At 40.8% G+C, this 18199-nt stretch overlaps 2 protein-coding genes across 2 annotated transcripts; both read left to right on the forward strand.

Annotated features, from left to right (window-relative positions):
- The first annotated feature begins 3068 nt into the window (after nt 1–3068).
- On the forward strand, nt 3069–5312 carry nxnl2 (nucleoredoxin like 2). The gene is made up of 2 exons (XM_072659149.1): nt 3069–3473; nt 4863–5312. The coding sequence occupies exons 1-2, from the start codon at nt 3172–3174 to the stop codon at nt 5029–5031; spliced, it is 471 nt and encodes a 156-aa protein (XP_072515250.1). The 5' UTR covers nt 3069–3171; the 3' UTR covers nt 5032–5312.
- Nucleotides 5313–10526: 5214 nt separating this feature from the next.
- tfpil (tissue factor pathway inhibitor-like) lies at nt 10527–17204 on the forward strand. The gene is made up of 6 exons (XM_072658981.1): nt 10527–10750; nt 13462–13656; nt 13968–14132; nt 15471–15536; nt 15703–15781; nt 16571–17204. The coding sequence occupies exons 1-6, from the start codon at nt 10684–10686 to the stop codon at nt 16626–16628; spliced, it is 630 nt and encodes a 209-aa protein (XP_072515082.1). The 5' UTR covers nt 10527–10683; the 3' UTR covers nt 16629–17204.
- The last annotated feature ends 995 nt before the right edge of the window (nt 17205–18199 follow it).

Consider the following 18199-nt stretch of genomic DNA (forward strand, 5'->3'; position numbering starts at 1 on the left):
TCTAAAGTTAACCAGACAGAATTATCCTGAGGTAAGCATGTTAGCTAGAGTTAGCCTGTCTTTGTCTAAAGTTAACCAGACAGAATTATCCTGAGGTAAACATTTTAGCTAGAGTTAGCCTGTCTTAGTCTAAAGTTAACCAGACAGAGTTATCCTGAGGTAAACATTTTAGCTAGAGGTAGCCTGTCTTAGTCTGAGGTTAACCAGACAGAATTATCCTGAGGTAAACATTTTAGCTGGAGTTAGCCTGTCTTAGTCTAAAGTTAACCAGACAGAATTATCCTGAGGTAAACATTTTAGCTAGAGTTAGTCTGTCTTAGTCTAACGTTAACCAGACAGAATTATCCTGAGGTAAGCATGTTAGCTAGAGTTAGCCTGTCTTAGTCTAAAGTTAACCAGACAGAATTATCCTGAGGTAAACATTTTAGCTAGAGTTAGCCTGTGTTAGTCTAACGTTAACCAGACAGAATTATCCTGAGGTAAGCATGTTAGCTAGAGTTAGCCTGTCTTAGTCTAAAGTTAACCAGACAGAATTATCCTGAGGTAAACATTTTAGCTAGAGTTAGCCTGTTAGTCTAAAGTTAACCAGACAGAATTATCCTGAGGTAAACATTTTAGCTAGAGTTAGCCTGTCTTAGTCTAAAGTTAACCAGACAGAATTATCCTGAGGTAAACATTTTAGCTAGAGTTAGCCTGTCTTTGTCTAAAGTTAACCAGACAGAATTATCCTGACGTAAACATGTTAGCTAGAGTTAGCCTGTGTTAGTCTAAAGTTAACCAGACAGAATTATCCTGAGGGAAACATTTTAGCTAGAGTTAGCCTGTCTTAGTCTAAAGTTAACCAGACAGAATTATCCCGAGGTAAACATTTTAGATAGAGTTAGCCTGTGTTAGTCTAAAGTTAACCAGACAGAATTATCCTGAGGTAAGCATGTTAGCTAGAGTTAGCCTGTCTTTGTCTAAAGTTAACCAGACAGAATTATCCTGAGGTAAACATTTTAGCTAGAGTTAGCCTGTCTTAGTCTAAAGTTAACCAGACAGAATTATCCTGAGGTAAACATTTTAGCTAGAGTTAGCCTGTGTTAGTCTAAAGTTAACCAGACAGAATTATCCTGAGGTAAGCATGTTAGCTAGAGTTAGCCTGTCTTTGTCTAAAGTTAACCAGACAGAATTATCCTGAGGTAAACATTTTAGCTAGAGTTAGCCTGTCTTAGTCTAAAGTTAACCAGACAGAGTTATCCTGAGGTAAACATTTTAGCTAGAGGTAGCCTGTCTTAGTCTGAGGTTAACCAGACAGAATTATCCTGAGGTAAACATTTTAGCTGGAGTTAGCCTGTCTTAGTCTAAAGTTAACCAGACAGAATTATCCTGAGGTAAACATTTTAGCTAGAGTTAGTCTGTCTTAGTCTAACGTTAACCAGACAGAATTATCCTGAGGTAAGCATGTTAGCTAGAGTTAGCCTGTCTTAGTCTAAAGTTAACCAGACAGAATTATCCTGAGGTAAACATTTTAGCTAGAGTTAGCCTGTGTTAGTCTAACGTTAACCAGACAGAATTATCCTGAGGTAAGCATGTTAGCTAGAGTTAGCCTGTCTTAGTCTAAAGTTAACCAGACAGAATTATCCTGAGGTAAACATTTTAGCTAGAGTTAGCCTGTTAGTCTAAAGTTAACCAGACAGAATTATCCTGAGGTAAACATTTTAGCTAGAGTTAGCCTGTCTTAGTCTAAAGTTAACCAGACAGAATTATCCTGAGGTAAGCATGTTAGCTGGAGTTAGCCTGTCTTAGTCTAAAGTTAACCAGACAGAATTATCCTGAGGTAAGCATGTTAGCTGGAGTTAGCCTGTCTTAGTCTAAAGTTAACCAGACAGAATTATCCTGAGGTAAACATTTTAGCTAGAGTTAGCCTGTTAGTCTAAAGTTAACCAGACAGAATTATCCTGAGATAAGCATTTTAGCTAGAGTTAGCCTGTCTTTGTCTAAAGTTAACCAGACAGAATTATCCTGACGTAAACATTTTAGCTAGAGTTAGCCTGTCTTAGTCTAAAGTTAACCAGACAGAATTATCCTGAGGTAAGCATGTTAGCTGGAGTTAGCCTGTCTTAGTCTAAAGTTAACCAGACAGAATTATCCTGAGATAAGCATTTTAGCTAGAGTTAGCCTGTCTTAGTCTAAAGTTAACCAGACAGAATTATCCCGAGGTAAGCATTTTAGCTAGAGTTAGCCTGTGTTAGTCTGAGGTTAACGTGACATAATTATCCTGAGGTAAACATTTTAGCTAGAGTTAGCCTGTCTTAGTCTAAAGTTAACCAGACAGAATTATCCCGAGGTAAGCATGTTAGCTGGAGTTAGCCTGTCTTAGTCTAAAGTTAACCAGACAGAATTATCCCGAGGTAAGCATGTTAGCTGGAGTTAGCCTGTCTTAGTCTAAAGTTAACCAGACAGAATTATCCTGAGGTAAACATTTTAGCTAGAGTTAGCCTGTGTTAGTCTAAAGTTAACCAGACAGAGTTATCCTGAGGGAAACATTTTAGCTAGAGTTAGCCTGTGTTAGTCTAAAGTTAACCAGACAGAATTAACCTGAGGTAAGCATGTTAGCTAGAGTTAGCCTGTGTTAGTCTAAAGTTAACCAGACAGAATTATCCTGAGGTAAGCATGTTAGCTAGCTGTTAGCTAGAGTTAGCCTATGAATCAGAGCGCCTCCAAAACATTAGGCAGGCCTTGTGGGGTGTTCTGGTATTCAGGTTGTCAGTACCTGCCATACACGAGGGAACCTACACAATATTAGCCAGGTGGTTTTAATGTTATGGCTGGTCCTACTGTTTGGGAATCACTGTCAAATCTATAGGCCTGCGGAGTTTTACAGCAACTGGCAACCACATTGACCGGAGAGCGCTGATTGGTGCTCCCGAACGACACATAATTTGCATAAGGGCGGGGCTTAGCAGGCTTATCCGCTCGTCCAATGACGGTTAGAGCACGTTGATCAAAACAGTGGCTTTGGCGCGTGTTGCCAGTATCGCCGTGCGTCCCCCGGTCCTCCACACTGCGAGCTGGCCAGGGCTCTGGGTCCCACAGCCGGATGAGTTCTTGACACACTGTCGGTCAGCTCAATCTTACCAACGCGTTTGGTTGTCAGGAGTTAGGGGTTGTTATTTTCGGTGGCTCATTATGGTGGAGGTTTTTGCTGGCCGAGCTCTTTTGAACAAAGAAGGCGACTTCATCGACCCAGAAGAAGCTCTCCGTAACAAAGTTGTGGGACTGTATTTTTCCGCCGGCTGGTGTCCACCCTGCCGGGACTTCACCCCGGTGCTCTGCGACTTCTACACCGAGCTGGTGGAGGAGAGCGAACCCCCGGCGCAGTTCGAGATAGTTTTCATATCCTCTGACAAGTCCACAGAAGACATGGTGGAGTACTACCACGACATGCACGGAGACTGGCTCGCCTTGCCCTGGACTGACCAGTACAAGCAGTAAGTATATTAATAACGGGCTCTCAGACACCCCCATCCACCAGGAGTGTAGAGAATACCCTTAAAAGTAGGATCCAGAGCTTCTCTATATAGCTAACCCCTGTGGTCTGGTGGGTACTAGCTGCTCTTCTCAGTTTGGGATCATTAATGAATGAATATACTCAAATACAGGTGAAACTGCCATTAAAACACTCATAAATGTGCAAATCCATCAATGCAGCCGACATCACGCCTGGCCCTTCCTAAAGTAGGCTAACCCTTCAGTGTCTCCTCTGTAAGAGGTTTAGTCAACAACCTTTGGAGGATTATGTGTAAAAATAGGCTACTATCCTTCTGCCTGACTGCCCAGGCTGTCCAGGAAAAATTTGAGAGTTCTTAGAGGTAGTAGTAGTTATTTTTTGGGGAATTTACCATTATATTAACTAGGGGTGCACCGATACCGATACCTGTGCACTCACACACAGTATCGGTATCGGCGATAGAGAGCACCGATATCATAAAGCTTACTTTATTTATTTTTACATAGAACATTTTTTTTGGCCTTTCTAAGACTTTCTTATGAAACCAAACGTCTAAACAAACAGTAAAAGACAGTCATAAATAAAGTAAATAAATAAATAAAATAAATAAGTAAAGATCTTACCGTTAAACACACATTTACTGGATCTTTTACATGCACAGCACTTTTTCCTTCCATGTTTTTATTATTATCCTGAAACCAAAAGTTGAGTTTAAGCAGCTTGTTTAAAGAACCATGACTTTTCTGGGGAATGCAAGATCAAATCCCGTGCCATCCCGTGCTTTACCATCAGCAGCCGGCATCCCAGAGAGCACAATTGGCCTCTCCGGGTGGTGGGTAGATTGCCTGGAGCGATGTTGGCCAGCACAGTGTCTGTTAGCTGGTAAGGTGGAGCTGGGGACCTGGCGCTTTCCTGCTGAAATGAGGCGATGGCTGACTTTGCATGTATCGGGGGAGACGTGTGTTAAGTCATTACCCTCTTAGGGTTGAGAGCATAGTTAGCTATAGCTAGTGCTAGGGGGAGCTACGGACAGGTGGGTTAATTGGCAGTACCAAGGGATTTAATAAAACAACAATCTCAAACAAAATTCACAAGTTGGAAAATCGTTACTATAATTGTGATTATATAGTTTTCTAAAGAGACGACAACTGAGGTGGGATGAGTGTTGCTAACGACATGAACGAGTTTTGATTGGTTCTGGTTGTTTCTCTTGTTTTTTGCAGTGTGACATCACAGTGATGTAATGCCTTATTTACCTCTTTTAGCTTCTTGAGGCTGTGAAGTTTCATCAATCTATTTCACGTCCACTTTTCTATCTTCTCAACGAGACACAGTTCTAATCTTGCTTCTTCCACCACGTTTCTTTCAGCGAGCTCAAGAAGAGGTACAACATCACTGCCGTCCCCAAGCTGGTGATAGTGAAGGAGAATGGACAGGTCATCACTGACAAAGGGCGCAAGCAGATCCGGGACAAGGGCCTGGCCTGCTTCAGGACCTGGCTGGAAGTGGCTGAAATCTTCCAGAACTTTAAATGCTGAAGTGTGACGGGAGGGCTTGCGTGCCACTGACTAAAAGGGCTATCGAAAAAACTGTAAACTCTGCATCAAGCACTTTGTAAGGGAGTGAATTTTATGCCACTATGACTATAAGCTTTAAGAAGGCCTTTAATTTAAGGTCATTCCGATAATTACTATTCTTCTGCTGCTGCTTTAGTAGTAGTGTCTGTTTTTCTCTTTTTTAGGAGTTAGTTGAGGACGACCTCTCTGTGACTTTGGGGACTTGCTGCTGTTGTTTTTATGTGTAGCATTGTCATGGTGCTTCCGAGTCATTTGGGCTCCCCAGCGTTTTATTAAAGCACTGTGATGTATCCCTGAGAGTCCTTTTTTCCACTGCGCTCTGCTCCCAAGCTGCCTCTGTTTGCAAAACATCCAGTGACTATGAGAACACTGTTAGGTCTCATGTGAAAAGCAGTCCTGAGAGAGTCTTTAGCATCCTTTGGTCTTTGTTTCCAAAGAGTGCTTCTTGTGTTTGAGCACCTCACCACAAGTGTTTCACAAATTGTGGTTTTCTCACTTAGGTGGAGTGTAAACCTGCTGTCAGGCATGTCTTATAGGAGGAGAATTCAGGGCCGAAGTGTTTCCCAAAGGTCTGAAACTAAACTGCACCCTTTTGTACTAGCAATTGCTCCTCGACTGTTTAAAGAACCAGTGCTTAGAGGATTATTTGCAGGGTAAATTGTAAAGTTTATTCAGACCTTTTTCTGGGTCACTCTTAACCACTTAAAAGGCCAATGGCAGGGCAGGACAGGAAGTGTTATTACACACATCTATTACTAAAGAATAGCCTTACGAGTTTGCACAGATGTCCCTGTAGTTACTGAGTAATACACTTTAGTGCGTAATAAGCCTTGGAGTGTTAATAAAGCGTTCTTCAGGGGTTCTTTAGTAAAGGCAACAGTTATATAGAACCATGTTAACTGATTGCTTAAATGGTTCTTCACTATTTCTAAACCTTTTGTCGGTGCTTTATTTTAGAACCTTTTAAAATAGTATTAGCGCATTAGAGCACCAGAGTCTGGATGGTTCCTTACCCCTGGGCTAAAGTGAGGATTAAGGAGAAAGAGTGGTGCTTTGCATCAGTGACACTGCGTGCACCTGTTCATTTGATAATTATTATATTTGCATTTTGTTCAAATGGGATGTAATAGATATAGAATACTGTGACAATACACAACATATTGTGGGCTGCTTTCAGTACACTTAGAGGCCATATAGACTATATGTGGGAAACACTGGGGACATTCCTTGATGTTCTTTATCCTAAGTGAACAACAGCACTGTAGAAAAGGTTAGGACACCCCATGGAAACCCTAGTCTTTATTTAGAAGAGATTTAGAAATATGGACATCTGATTTTCACTTGAACAATATTAAGAGATGGATGTAATACCAACAAACACATATAACTGTATAATGTCTTTTTTAATAGATATGCAGCTTTTTTCTGAGGAAAAAGTAAGAACACCCTATATAGCTGACGTTTCCTATAATAATCTTCCAGTCTGTGACATCAACTGGGAGAAAGTTTTTCCCACTCCTCCATGCAGCATTCTTTCAGCTGTGTGACGTTTCAGCTTTGGTTTTTAGACAGATGGTCTCACATTTTCCCCTATGTTGGAGGGCTCTCCAGCCTCTCCAGCTCTCCATAACATTTCCACCTCCATGCTTCTCAGTTCAACATGTCCTCTGTTACTCTGTTACAATCAAGAGCCAACCAAACTAAATGTCTGAGGTTTGACTAAGACAGGCTCAACCAGAATCCCCCTAATGATGTTCTAATCATCTGCTGCTAATGTGGTTCTCACAGGGGAACCAGATCCTTCCATGCAGTTTCTCTGAGCACCACTGGAGGGCACTAAAGTACCAGCAAAACATAATTCACATTCTCCCTCATTTCACACAAATGTGAGATTAGTTATGATTAACTGCGTATCTATATCCATAATGCTTTATTATTTCAATGAATAATATTAACACTATTATTACCACTGCATTAAATAGATCCAACACATGTTGGGCTGGGAATGTGGACATGGAATAAACCAAGTCATGGACAAAATGACTAAATTCCAGTGGCATTTTAACCTTAAAATTCCTATTGAGTCAATGCTTAATCCAGGCCTAAGGAAATTGACCAAAACTATGGTAATACCCTGGTAATAAGCAAAAAAAAATGGTTTCACCATTAGACAAAGCTGGAATTTGGCCTCTGCCTTTAACTCATCCATACAGTGAACACACACACATATATATATACACACACACACACACAAACACACACACACACACACTAGTGATACTACCTGCTACTGAGCTACCACACCATGTGGAAGACTGGGGTTCGATTCCCAGTCTAGGTGACTATGCTGCGCTACACCAATAAGAGTCCTTGGGCAAGACTCCTAACACTACACTGACCCACCTCTGTAATACAAGTAACCTGGAGTGACGCTCATACAATACAAGTGACGTCAGCTGAATGCCGTAAATGTAGTGATCAAATGCGTCCGCAGTGGTGGGCAGGGCAAGCGAAGGGCCTTGTTCAAGGCAGCTGGTCAAGCCCGGCTGTTGAACCCACAACCCTGCCATCAATAGCCTGGTGCTCTAAACCCTGAGCCACCACTGCCCCTTGAAACTGATCCCTATTGATGGACATTCCTGCACTCTTCTAGCTAACTGGGTTTGACCCAAATGCTCAATTGAGCCTCAATTGGGTCCCCAGTCATGACTCACAAATTGGTAAGGAAACATCCATACAGGATAGATATTTTACTGCTTACTATTAAATGATTATTATTACTATTATTTAAGATATAGTTCAAGTAAAAAGTTAATGTGTGACTGTTAGGACTCTTTTCCTTCTAAGAGGTCACTAATAGTTCACTAATAGCTCATTTTCTGACGCATTGGCCAGCAGACACCAATGGTGGCCAGCACTGCACTGGAGTGAGTAAGGAGAGAGCGTCATCTACCCACCCTAAACAGACAGCAAGGCCTAATGTTCCCTCTCGTGGACCCGGCTGCCTGGATTCGAACCTGCACCTTATTCCGCTGGACCACTCGGGGCCTGGATAAAGGTTTTCTGAGTGCAAACTGTGTTTGTGTGTCTTCTCTTTATAAGTTGGAACCAATGACTGTAGAGAACAAACGAACAAGTCAAAATATCTGCATAAAAATCAACAAATATTTGTCAGTTTGTGATTATTGAGCACTTCTTAGAAAGTCGGTTGGACAAATAACAAAACAGGATCACAGAGCAGTTACTCTTTTTTATGACCCAATATGTTATGGGTTTTTGGGTCAGTCTAACCCAGTGTGCTAGACAGGGCAGTGGTGGCCCAGTGGTTAGAGCGCCGGGATATCGATAACAGGGTTGTGGGTTCGATTCCCGGGCTCGGCAAGCTGCCACTGTTGGGCCCTTGAGCAAGGCCCTTTACCCTCTCTGCTCCCCGGGCGCTGGAGTTGGCTGCCCACCGCTCTGGGTGTGTGTGTGTACTCACTGCCCCTAACACATGTGTGTTCACTACCAGATGGGTTAAATGCGGAGGACACATTTCGCTGTACAGCGACAAATACGTGCACCTTTATCCTTTGTGTTGTGGTCTTCACTCCTGACCCTTTCATAGTATAGGAATCCTACATGAACTGTCTGTATTACTCAGTAACTACAGGCACTTCTGTAAACACTGGTGGGGCTATTCTCTGGTCATGGAAGTTTGTAATAACACTTTTGGCTCGCCTGTGGACAGGCTAAAGGGTTCAAATCTGTATTTGTGATCTGTAATCAGTAGATACACCTTCATAACAGTCGGGCCCTGCTTCCTACTGACAATCCGCTCTGGTCGAAACTTGGCCTTTTTAGGCCAGTGGCCTGAGTTGGGTTTTCCTAGGCGCTGCCGGCCGATGACGCTCCACACTTTTAAAAGATGCAGCATTACTGATGTGTCACAGTTTTGGTGTCAGTTTCTGTTGTGAAATTGTGGGCGTGTGGCCTTTTATGACTTGGGTTATAGCAGGGTAAATAAAGAGATAAAGAAATGAAACTGTTCACTTCAGAACATACTCTCAGCATAATGTGATGCTAGGGATTTGAGCTAGACTAAGAATAACAGCTAATACTGTACTTAATTTACATTTGCAGATGAAAAGGAGGGGTCTAATTGCTGTTAATGGTAAATCAGCATAAAACAGATTAATGCGCATGTTGTAATCGATTAACCCTTTAGGACTCCAAGGATTATCACACACTAGGGTGTATTACTCAGTAACTACAGGGACGTCTGTACAAACTTGTGGGGTTTTTCTTTGGTAATAGAAGCTGCCATAACACTTTCGGCCCACCGGCAGGACATAGGCTTTTAAAGGATACTGCTACGACACCAACCCCAGCACAGCCTCCCAGCACATAATTTGAGTACTGTTTTGTACTTTAACTAATGTACTTGACAGAAATGTGCTAATGAAGGCATCTAAACTAACCAAACGCAGGACGTGATGTCACAGGACTTTATTGTGTGATAGCCAACGTCGAAGTCTAGACCGGCCCTTGTTCCTGTGCTCTAACTTCTTCTTCTCGCTTTAGTTTAGCAAGGCTGTGTCCCAAACCACACACTACTACACAGTGGTAAATCTAACCAAAATATGCCCTACCTTTTATGTCCCAGGTTAGCACTGTTAGCATTGTCCTAGGTTAGCAGGTTGTTCGTGATACCAGTTGCATTATGCTGTATTTTGCGCATCCTGATATCATGGAAACACGTCCTCCCAACTTTCAGAGGATGAAATCCGACTTGTGGGGGCGTTCCACTTGGAAATGCAGCATTACTGCATGGATCACACAGGGTCTGCAGCAAAACCCACCTTGTGCAGACCCCCACAATTTTGGTTACAAATATGTACCATATTCTTGCTTGGTTTAGACCAATAGAACACTTATTCCAGCAATGAGGCCTATTCTACTTCTATTCTACTCTACTCTAGTAAGAATAGGATAGGCCTATCCTATTCTTACTGACCATTCTAATGTCAATCATAGCTAAAAAAGCATGAATTAGAGTCTAACAATTCATTTTTAGGGGATGAACCTGCAGTAGTCAATGGACATTGTTATGACGCCCCTTTTATGACGTAGGAGTGAGATCATGACTGACTGCAAGCAGAATCAGTTATGTAAATGTATGTAAATTAAGTACAGTAGTATTTGGGCTAGTGTATAATCCCAAACACTACTGAACGTAATTTACAATCGCAAATGAAAAGACTCTGAAAGTGAATGAAAGACTCAGTCTGACAGAACAGTCAATCCCTCAGTGTAGCTGATCTGTCAATCAATCATAGCTAATCAAAAAGAGAAATACATTAATCAGATGCTAGCATGTTTGCTGCCAGTGACTAACCCGCAGCAGTCAAAGGAAATTGCTATGACGCCCCCAGGGAGGTCATTTTCTTGTTTTATGACTGAAACTGTACATTTGCTCTCAGTGAGAGAGCGACACACACCCAGGCCATAAAACCTGCAGAGCTGATAAAGGAGTCTAAAGGACATCGCTCGGACAGAGGTTCACACATTGAGGATAAAATCGTATCAACTGGTGCACAGAGAGGGAAAAACGGCCCGGCCTGCATATACAAAATGAATTCCCAGCGCTCTTTCCACCTTTTCTTGCTGGCGACGGTGTGCGGCATTGTGGGGGCATTAGGTAAGTTAAATCAAATGTGTTGCTTCAGTGATTTCCATGATGATTTTGCTTCTGCGTAGTTGAGCTCACTCCAGGAGTCTTAAATTGAACTCACAAATTGCATTTCTATATGACTTCCTTCAGCTTTCATTACACTAACGGTCGCAATGCCTTTATCCCAGGTAAAGGGACATTTCACCTCAACAATATGTCTGGCATGATTGTTAGGCCGCTGATTTCCCAACATGTCTGTGTGATTTATTCTTTAAACTGATTCAGAGTGCTTTGATGTGAAGCATCTTAATGGGAAACGTATCACGTCAAGAGTTACTCACAGTGTTGTTGAATGGAACCAGACGTCCATCAAGAAGTTGTGGCATAGAATTGTTACTAGCATGTCTCCTGAGACCTGGGATTTTGTTTTAGAGTAGTTTTGAGACAGTTTTGCCCTGAAATCTATTTTACAAAAGCCATTTACAATGGAAATGTACATGCAGGATACTGTAAAGCAAAAATAGTCCCAAAATATTTTTTTCTATTAATATTTACCCTTATGTTATCATATAAAACTTGAAATGTTGATTTTAAACAGAAATAGAAAGGCAATGTTGGAGTTGTAAATGTTACATTTCTCTATACATTTTTTAAAATATTTTTTGGATTGCTGCCAATGAAGATGAATCCATTTATTTGGTGTCGATTCATCAAAGTTGTATCTTCTGGTGATTGTAAAACCAGATCTTGCTACAATTCAGACCAGCTTTCATAAAACATCTCTGAATTTGATGTACAGATCTCAGGTCAGACATAGGGGACTATGATCCTCATAAAGTGGAGTATTGAATTGACAATCAGCTCAGCAACTGTCCAAAGAGATGTTCAGTATTTCCTTGTTCAGTGCTTTTCCTTAAAAGGTTTGTCAGCCAGTCCGTTTCAGCTCTGTAAATGATTACACACACAGATTCTGTAAAAGCGGACGTTGCGCTGGGCTTCGCGGATGTGTGGACTAGAACCCGCTGGTTGGTGTGGCACAACAGATAACGCCACTACCTGCCAGTGAGTTACCACACCATGTGGGAGACTAGGGTTCGATTCCCGGTCTCGGTGACTATGCTGCACTACACCAATAAGAGTCCTTGGGCAAGACTCCTACACTGCATTGGCCCACCTCTGTAATACGAATAACCTTGTAAGTCACTCTGGATAAGAGCGTCAGCTAAATGGCATAAATGTAAATGTAAAAAATGTAATAAATGGATTAAAAAAAACCAACACCTACCTGAAGTACAATCCTCTGCATCCTAATCAACTGCTCTATTTTGTCCTAATCTGATTCAGTGGATTGTCATCCGGATCAATCCAGGCATATTTTAATGTATCGAGCATCAGCTATTTTAAGCTTGATCCAATTCCGATCCTTTGTTTTTGCTGCTGTGTTCTAGCAGAGCTCCTCTGGCCTCCTCTAGGCACCTTTACCAGATATTCCAGCCCTCAGCAGTGTAGAGCCTTCTCAGAACAGTTAGAAGAACAGTTTAGGGTCCACATTTGTGGAACTATTGGTGGTTGGTTGGTGTTGGTTGGTGTGGCGCAACAGATAACACCACTGCTGGCTACCACATCATGTGGGAGCCTGGGGTTCGATTCCCGGGTGGGAACCCTGGTAGACTATGCTGCGCTACATCAATAGGAGTCCTTGGGCAAGACTCCTAACACAGGCTCACCTCTGTAATACAAGTAACCTAGTAAGTTGCTCTGGATGTCAGCTATATATATATATATATATATATATATATTTGCTAAATGTATCTCAGCAATGTGAAGTAAAATCATGTATTTTAAATGTTTTTCATATGAAATGAGAAAACGCGAGATGAACGATGATATCGTGGTGAATGGAATCAGTGTTGGTAAACAGAATGCTAAGCTACTTTGCTACATATCTGCACTACAACCCTAAAAGCAAGAGGACCACTGTTGGCCCACTAACAGCAAAGCTAGCAGTCCACTAGCGTTGCTCATCATCATCTGGGCTTTTAAGCATTAGAGTATTAGACAAAACGCCAGTTTTCATAGATTGATTTCCATCAACCGTATTTACTCTCTATTTACTTTTATTTCTTTATAAATTTAGTAAATACATTTTAGTTTCAGCAACAAAAAAATAATCAACTTTTAATTATGATTATTTTTCTCTCAGTTGTTTGTAATTATTGTCTTAGTTGGTTTTCCAAAATAAAAGTCTCTAAATCTGTTGAAAATTATTGTAGGGATGACAACTACCTGGGTGGTCCGAGGGTGGACCAGCCGTGCCAGTGGACCGATGTATGCTCGCTATCTGGGAACAGTTACACTTGTTACAAATGTTACAGTGCTAATCATGGTGCTTTGGATTTGGTACTTAGTCCCCATGTTGTGGAATCAGCTGATTCCAAGATGCACATAAAAAATGCCACTGCTGCCATGCCAAAACCTTAAATTTTTCACTTTTTGACATCCTCTGAATCGGGCAGTTGTTCCGTATATTGTGTCAGAATTCCGTAATGAATTGACCAATAGAAATGCTCTAAAATGACTGAGATTAACGTCTTTTTCCAAGTTCAGAAGGTTTTTTTCTTCTTCTGTAAAGTTGCAAGGTTGTTTGCGGGACAGTGACAGTTATATATATCCGATATTAAATATTGATGATCCCTGATGAAATAACTGACATCCCTGCATTGTGTTTTATTCTGTAGATCCAAACTGCATTAAAACCGTGAGTGAAGGAACTGGATCAGAGAGAACAGTGAAATTTCACTACGTCCAAAAGCTCGGATACTGCTTGCCTTTCTTCTACAATGGAGACTGTAGCATCGGCAACTGTTTCGACTCTGACCAGAAATGCATGCAGTCATGCTCACTGGAGTACAGCCACCGCTTTCCAGACGGAGGTAAAACCCTGCCATAGTCAGCCGTCCACTTGTTCTGGGGAGGGCAAACAGATTTGGCTGCTTTGCATATAACCCCACTGTCCACTACATTAGCAATATCTGCTTGGTACCTGCACTCACTGGTCCATGACCCTTAGAAGTTCACTACATGAGTGTACACCATTTACCAGCTTCTGGGACCACTGGGCTGCTGTTGAGCCGGTATTATTTGGGTGGTGGACCAGTCTCAGAACAGCAGTGACACAAATGGGGTTTGTAATAAAAGTCTTCCTCCCACTGACCAACAGTGTGTGCTGGGATTTGTCTTTCAGATGAAGTATGTGGGTTAAAGATGGACACAGGCAACTGCTTTGCCCTGCTCGCCAAGTACTATTACGACAGCGAGGAGAAGACCTGCCGGATGTTCATGTACTCAGGCTGCCATGGGAACGGCAACCGCTTTGACACCAGAGAGGACTGTCAAAAAATGTGTCAAGGCAGGGCTTCCTCTTTTCTTTCAGTATTTAATCCTCTTGTGTTGATTCTTTCTCTTGTTATCACCTTCCTCATCTCTCCATCCCGTTTTCAATTCTCCTCTCTTTTCTCTTCTTCTCTGGTTTCCTCACGTCTCATCTGCTTAGTTCTGGTTTCTTTTCTTCTCTTCTCTTCTGATCTCTTCTCTTCTGATCTCCTTTCTTTTCTTCTTTTCTTTTCTGATCTCTTCTCTTTTCTTCTGATCTCTTCTCTACTCTTCTCTTCTGATCTCTTCTCTTCTGATCTCATCTCATCTCTTCTCTTCTCTTCTGATCTCTTCTCTTCTGATCTCCTTTCTTTTCTTCTCTTCTTTTCTGATCTCTTCTCTTTTCTTCTGATCTCTTCTCTTCTCTTCTCTTCTGATCTCTTCTCTTCTCTTCTGATCTCTTCTCTTCTGATCTCTTCTGATCTCATCTCTTTTCTTCTCTTCTGATCTTTTCTCTTCTGATCTCATCTCTTCGGATCTTTTCTGATCTCTTCTCTTCTCTTCTCATCTCTTCTCTTCTCATCTGGTTTCTTCTCTTTCCTTTCCTTTTCTTCGTGTTTCTCCTCTTTTCTCCTCTTCTCTTATCTTCCATTTTCTTGGCACTTTCTCTCCCTTTGCAATGCACTCACTTACCTCTCCTCGCCTTTCTCCTGCCTCTTTTCCAAGCCTTTCCCCATTCCGTCCCCTCATTAACGTATTACGACTCTGTGTGACGTACCGAAAGGGCATTATAACCGCCCAGTGTTTTCAACACCACCTCAACCTGACCTGGTTCCTTTAAGTTAAACATTAAACGTAGAGTTGTAAAGATATGGCCAGTTCGGCTTTGAAGAGCTTCACGTTTGCACTGTGCATGTGCTTCACTTTTGCGTGCAATGAAGTGAACATGGATACAATAGGTGTCTTTCACTTGGGGTTAATTGCCCAGACACTGTCACACTGTTAAGGTGTATTTAGGGTTTGTGCCACTAGCTTGAGGACAAGCTCTGCACGAACAAGGCCAGAACTTGCACAATGAGCCTCAACACAGTAAAACAGGCCTTCTGGACAAAATACTCATCTGTTAGGTCTGTTATTGGGACTTGAGTAGGTTTTTTTACGTAGACTAGGACATTTACGTAGACTAGGACAAGATGAACATTCAAACATGTGAATTTTAACCTGCTGCAGTTTAGAGCTGAGTGCAGTTTTTGAATTGAGGCTCATTACATTGCTGACCACTAGAGGTCAGTACAGAATCGGCACAACACATTTTCTCACTGCCTTATTTATTTATTTATTTATTTATTTATTTATTTATTTATTTATTTTACAGCAAAATCTGGACGAATGCTTGGAGCAGCAGAAACCCCCAACCCTGACCTGCAAACAGTTGATGTGGGTAAGTGGTCAGATTAGTGCAGACTGGTCAGTGCAGTACACTTGGCATATCCACTTTATATGAGCTCTATATGCTTTTTATGGTAGTTCTTCATCTGCAACTGTCCCTAATTAATAAATCATGATGTGTGTGTGTGTGTTTGTGTGTGTGTGTGTTTTTTTTTTAGGCTTGATTGTTGGCATTCTGGGAGGCATTGTATTTGCAGTGGCTGTGATCGTTGCTATTGCGCTATTTGTTACCCAAAGGTGAGAAGCATCACAGATAAACACTGCCATACTAAGGGGACAGTGGGGGGCAACCTAATGCGGAGTGAAGTTAAAAAGTAGATCAAGCTTCTGGTCATCTTCACGTATACATCATCTTCAGAGCAACATCATTGGTGAATATTGATATTCATTGATAGATTCAAAGATGTTTCTGAAGACCCTGTTTTTGTACCATAACAGTGGCTTTTGTCATTGCTGCTATATCATTTTAATCTCTTCTTAATATTTAGCAAAAAAACTAAATGTTGTAGGTTGAGCACCACTCACTTACTGGGGTTTTTGTAGCTTAAAGCAACAGTATGTAGATTTTTTTGCATTAAAATAGCAGAGTAAGTGTCTCTAAAATAAAAGAGTATAGTGTCTCTGTCATTGCTACTCTGGGCTCGGCACACTGCTAACTGCACTATGTAACTCAAAAAACATTCATTGCGTAACCCGAGTCATATTTGGGTAAAATCCTGTAATGTTACTCTATTATAAGCTTCTTTCACTTTCAGTGACGCTTCTGCATTTATCAGCTTGTCCAGAAATGCATGTGTAAAGCATGTCCATTAGGACTTTCTCAAAGACTAATTACACTTCCTGACAGTAGAGGGAGCCCATGAGCCGGAAAAATATCAAATCTTGCATACAGCTGCTTTAACATATAATAAATACTGTATGTAAGATCAGATCGGGCTAAAATTACCAAATCTGTGCATCCCTAAAGATCAGTGATGGTTTTAGTTTTATTGAATGAACTCTGTAAACTGTCCTTTTCATTAACAGGAAGGCCAAACGAGCCGAGATGAAGAAAGTGCCGACGACTGACATCGAGATGAGCTAGACGTGGAAATGGCCTGGACTGTGTATTTTGTTTTGTACGAGCGATTGATTTACTTGATCTCTGTGTAGAAATTGTGTAAATGGCTCCAGTGATCTACGGCTAAGAAGCATCTGTGTGTGAAGCATATGTCCAGAGATGTGCTATCAGTAACACTTTATAATAACAGGGCTCGATTTTGCAAACTTGCGCATTATGTAATGCTTTGTTAATTACTGTCGGACAAAAACCTTTGTATCTCCAAAATGGCCGCGTTACAGGAGAAAAGGAAAAAATCCTCCTAACTTTCAATGGAAGTCAATGTAAAAAGATTTTCTGGAGCTTTGCTTTTGGTCCATTCATTATAAAATTTTGACACAATAAAAAAAAAACCTACTTCCAGATTTATACTGTTTTGGAAAATGAAAAACAGTAACATGCATTAATAAACAGTTACATACCAATTATTAACCATTTATTTAGTGACACACCTTAAATGTTTAATAATAAGTAATTGCCAAGCTATTTGATACTCATTAGTAATGAGTAATGAGTATCAATTACTAACGAGTACATAAACACCATTTCAAGTTGTATTTTATATATATATATATATATATATATATATATATATATATATATATATATATATATAATTCATTGTGTGTTATGGGTATAAAATATAATATATAAATAATGATGCAGCTAAAAAATGATACAATTTTTTTTTTTTTTATTAATGCAGATTATCACTGTCACTCAAAACCCCCGTATTTCAAAAATGGCACCTTTCAATTAAAGATTCTCTATTTTATCGTGAAAGTTTGATGACAAACCCGATAAAATTGACATACAAAAGGTTTTAGCATGACAGCGGCAATACGCAACAATTATGTACCTGTTAACTGTTATTAACAAAGTGTTAATTAAGGTGCAAGTTGCTGTTTGTTGGAGTTATTGTGTGTGTTGTCTTTAGTCTTAGCTTTAGCTTTAGCTCTTTAGCTTATAATCATTTAGCTCATGTTAGCATTTGTTTAGTTTAGTGTTGTAGGAGTTTAGTGATGTAAAATCAACGAGTGTAAAATGACTTCCTACCTTTTTAGGGCTTAAACTCATTAGTCACATTATAATGGCCTAAAGACCAGTATTTCATTTATCATGGCTTTTGTGTCCCAAAGGCAGAACCTCATTTTGAGTCTTTTTGAGTTTTGACTAACGACTGCCTTTACAGTACAGTGTTTCTCGGAAACCAGGCAAACAGACTGCTCAGCTTTAGCTATTAAGACCATCTGTAGATCCTGTCACCTTTACAGGACCCATATCATGGTTTGGACCCTGAGGTCCATTCATGACATTTGTGCAGTTTTATATACCAGAAAATATTGAATAGCTAATGATATTAATGACCTGATGAGTCCCGATTAGACATGCTGTTATTGTTACTGTGCCTTTAAGACCGATAAACGATGTAAACAATGATGTAAACAACAGTGTAAACAACGATGTAAACGTAAGTATTCTGATTGGCTGGCCTGTGTTGCGCCTCATTCTGAAACCCTCCTTATAACTTCAGCATGAATGGGCGGAGCTAAAGT

This window comes from Salminus brasiliensis, chromosome 16 (assembly GCF_030463535.1).
Source record: "Salminus brasiliensis chromosome 16, fSalBra1.hap2, whole genome shotgun sequence".
In the NCBI taxonomy this organism is placed as follows: Eukaryota; Metazoa; Chordata; class Actinopteri; order Characiformes; family Bryconidae; genus Salminus; species Salminus brasiliensis.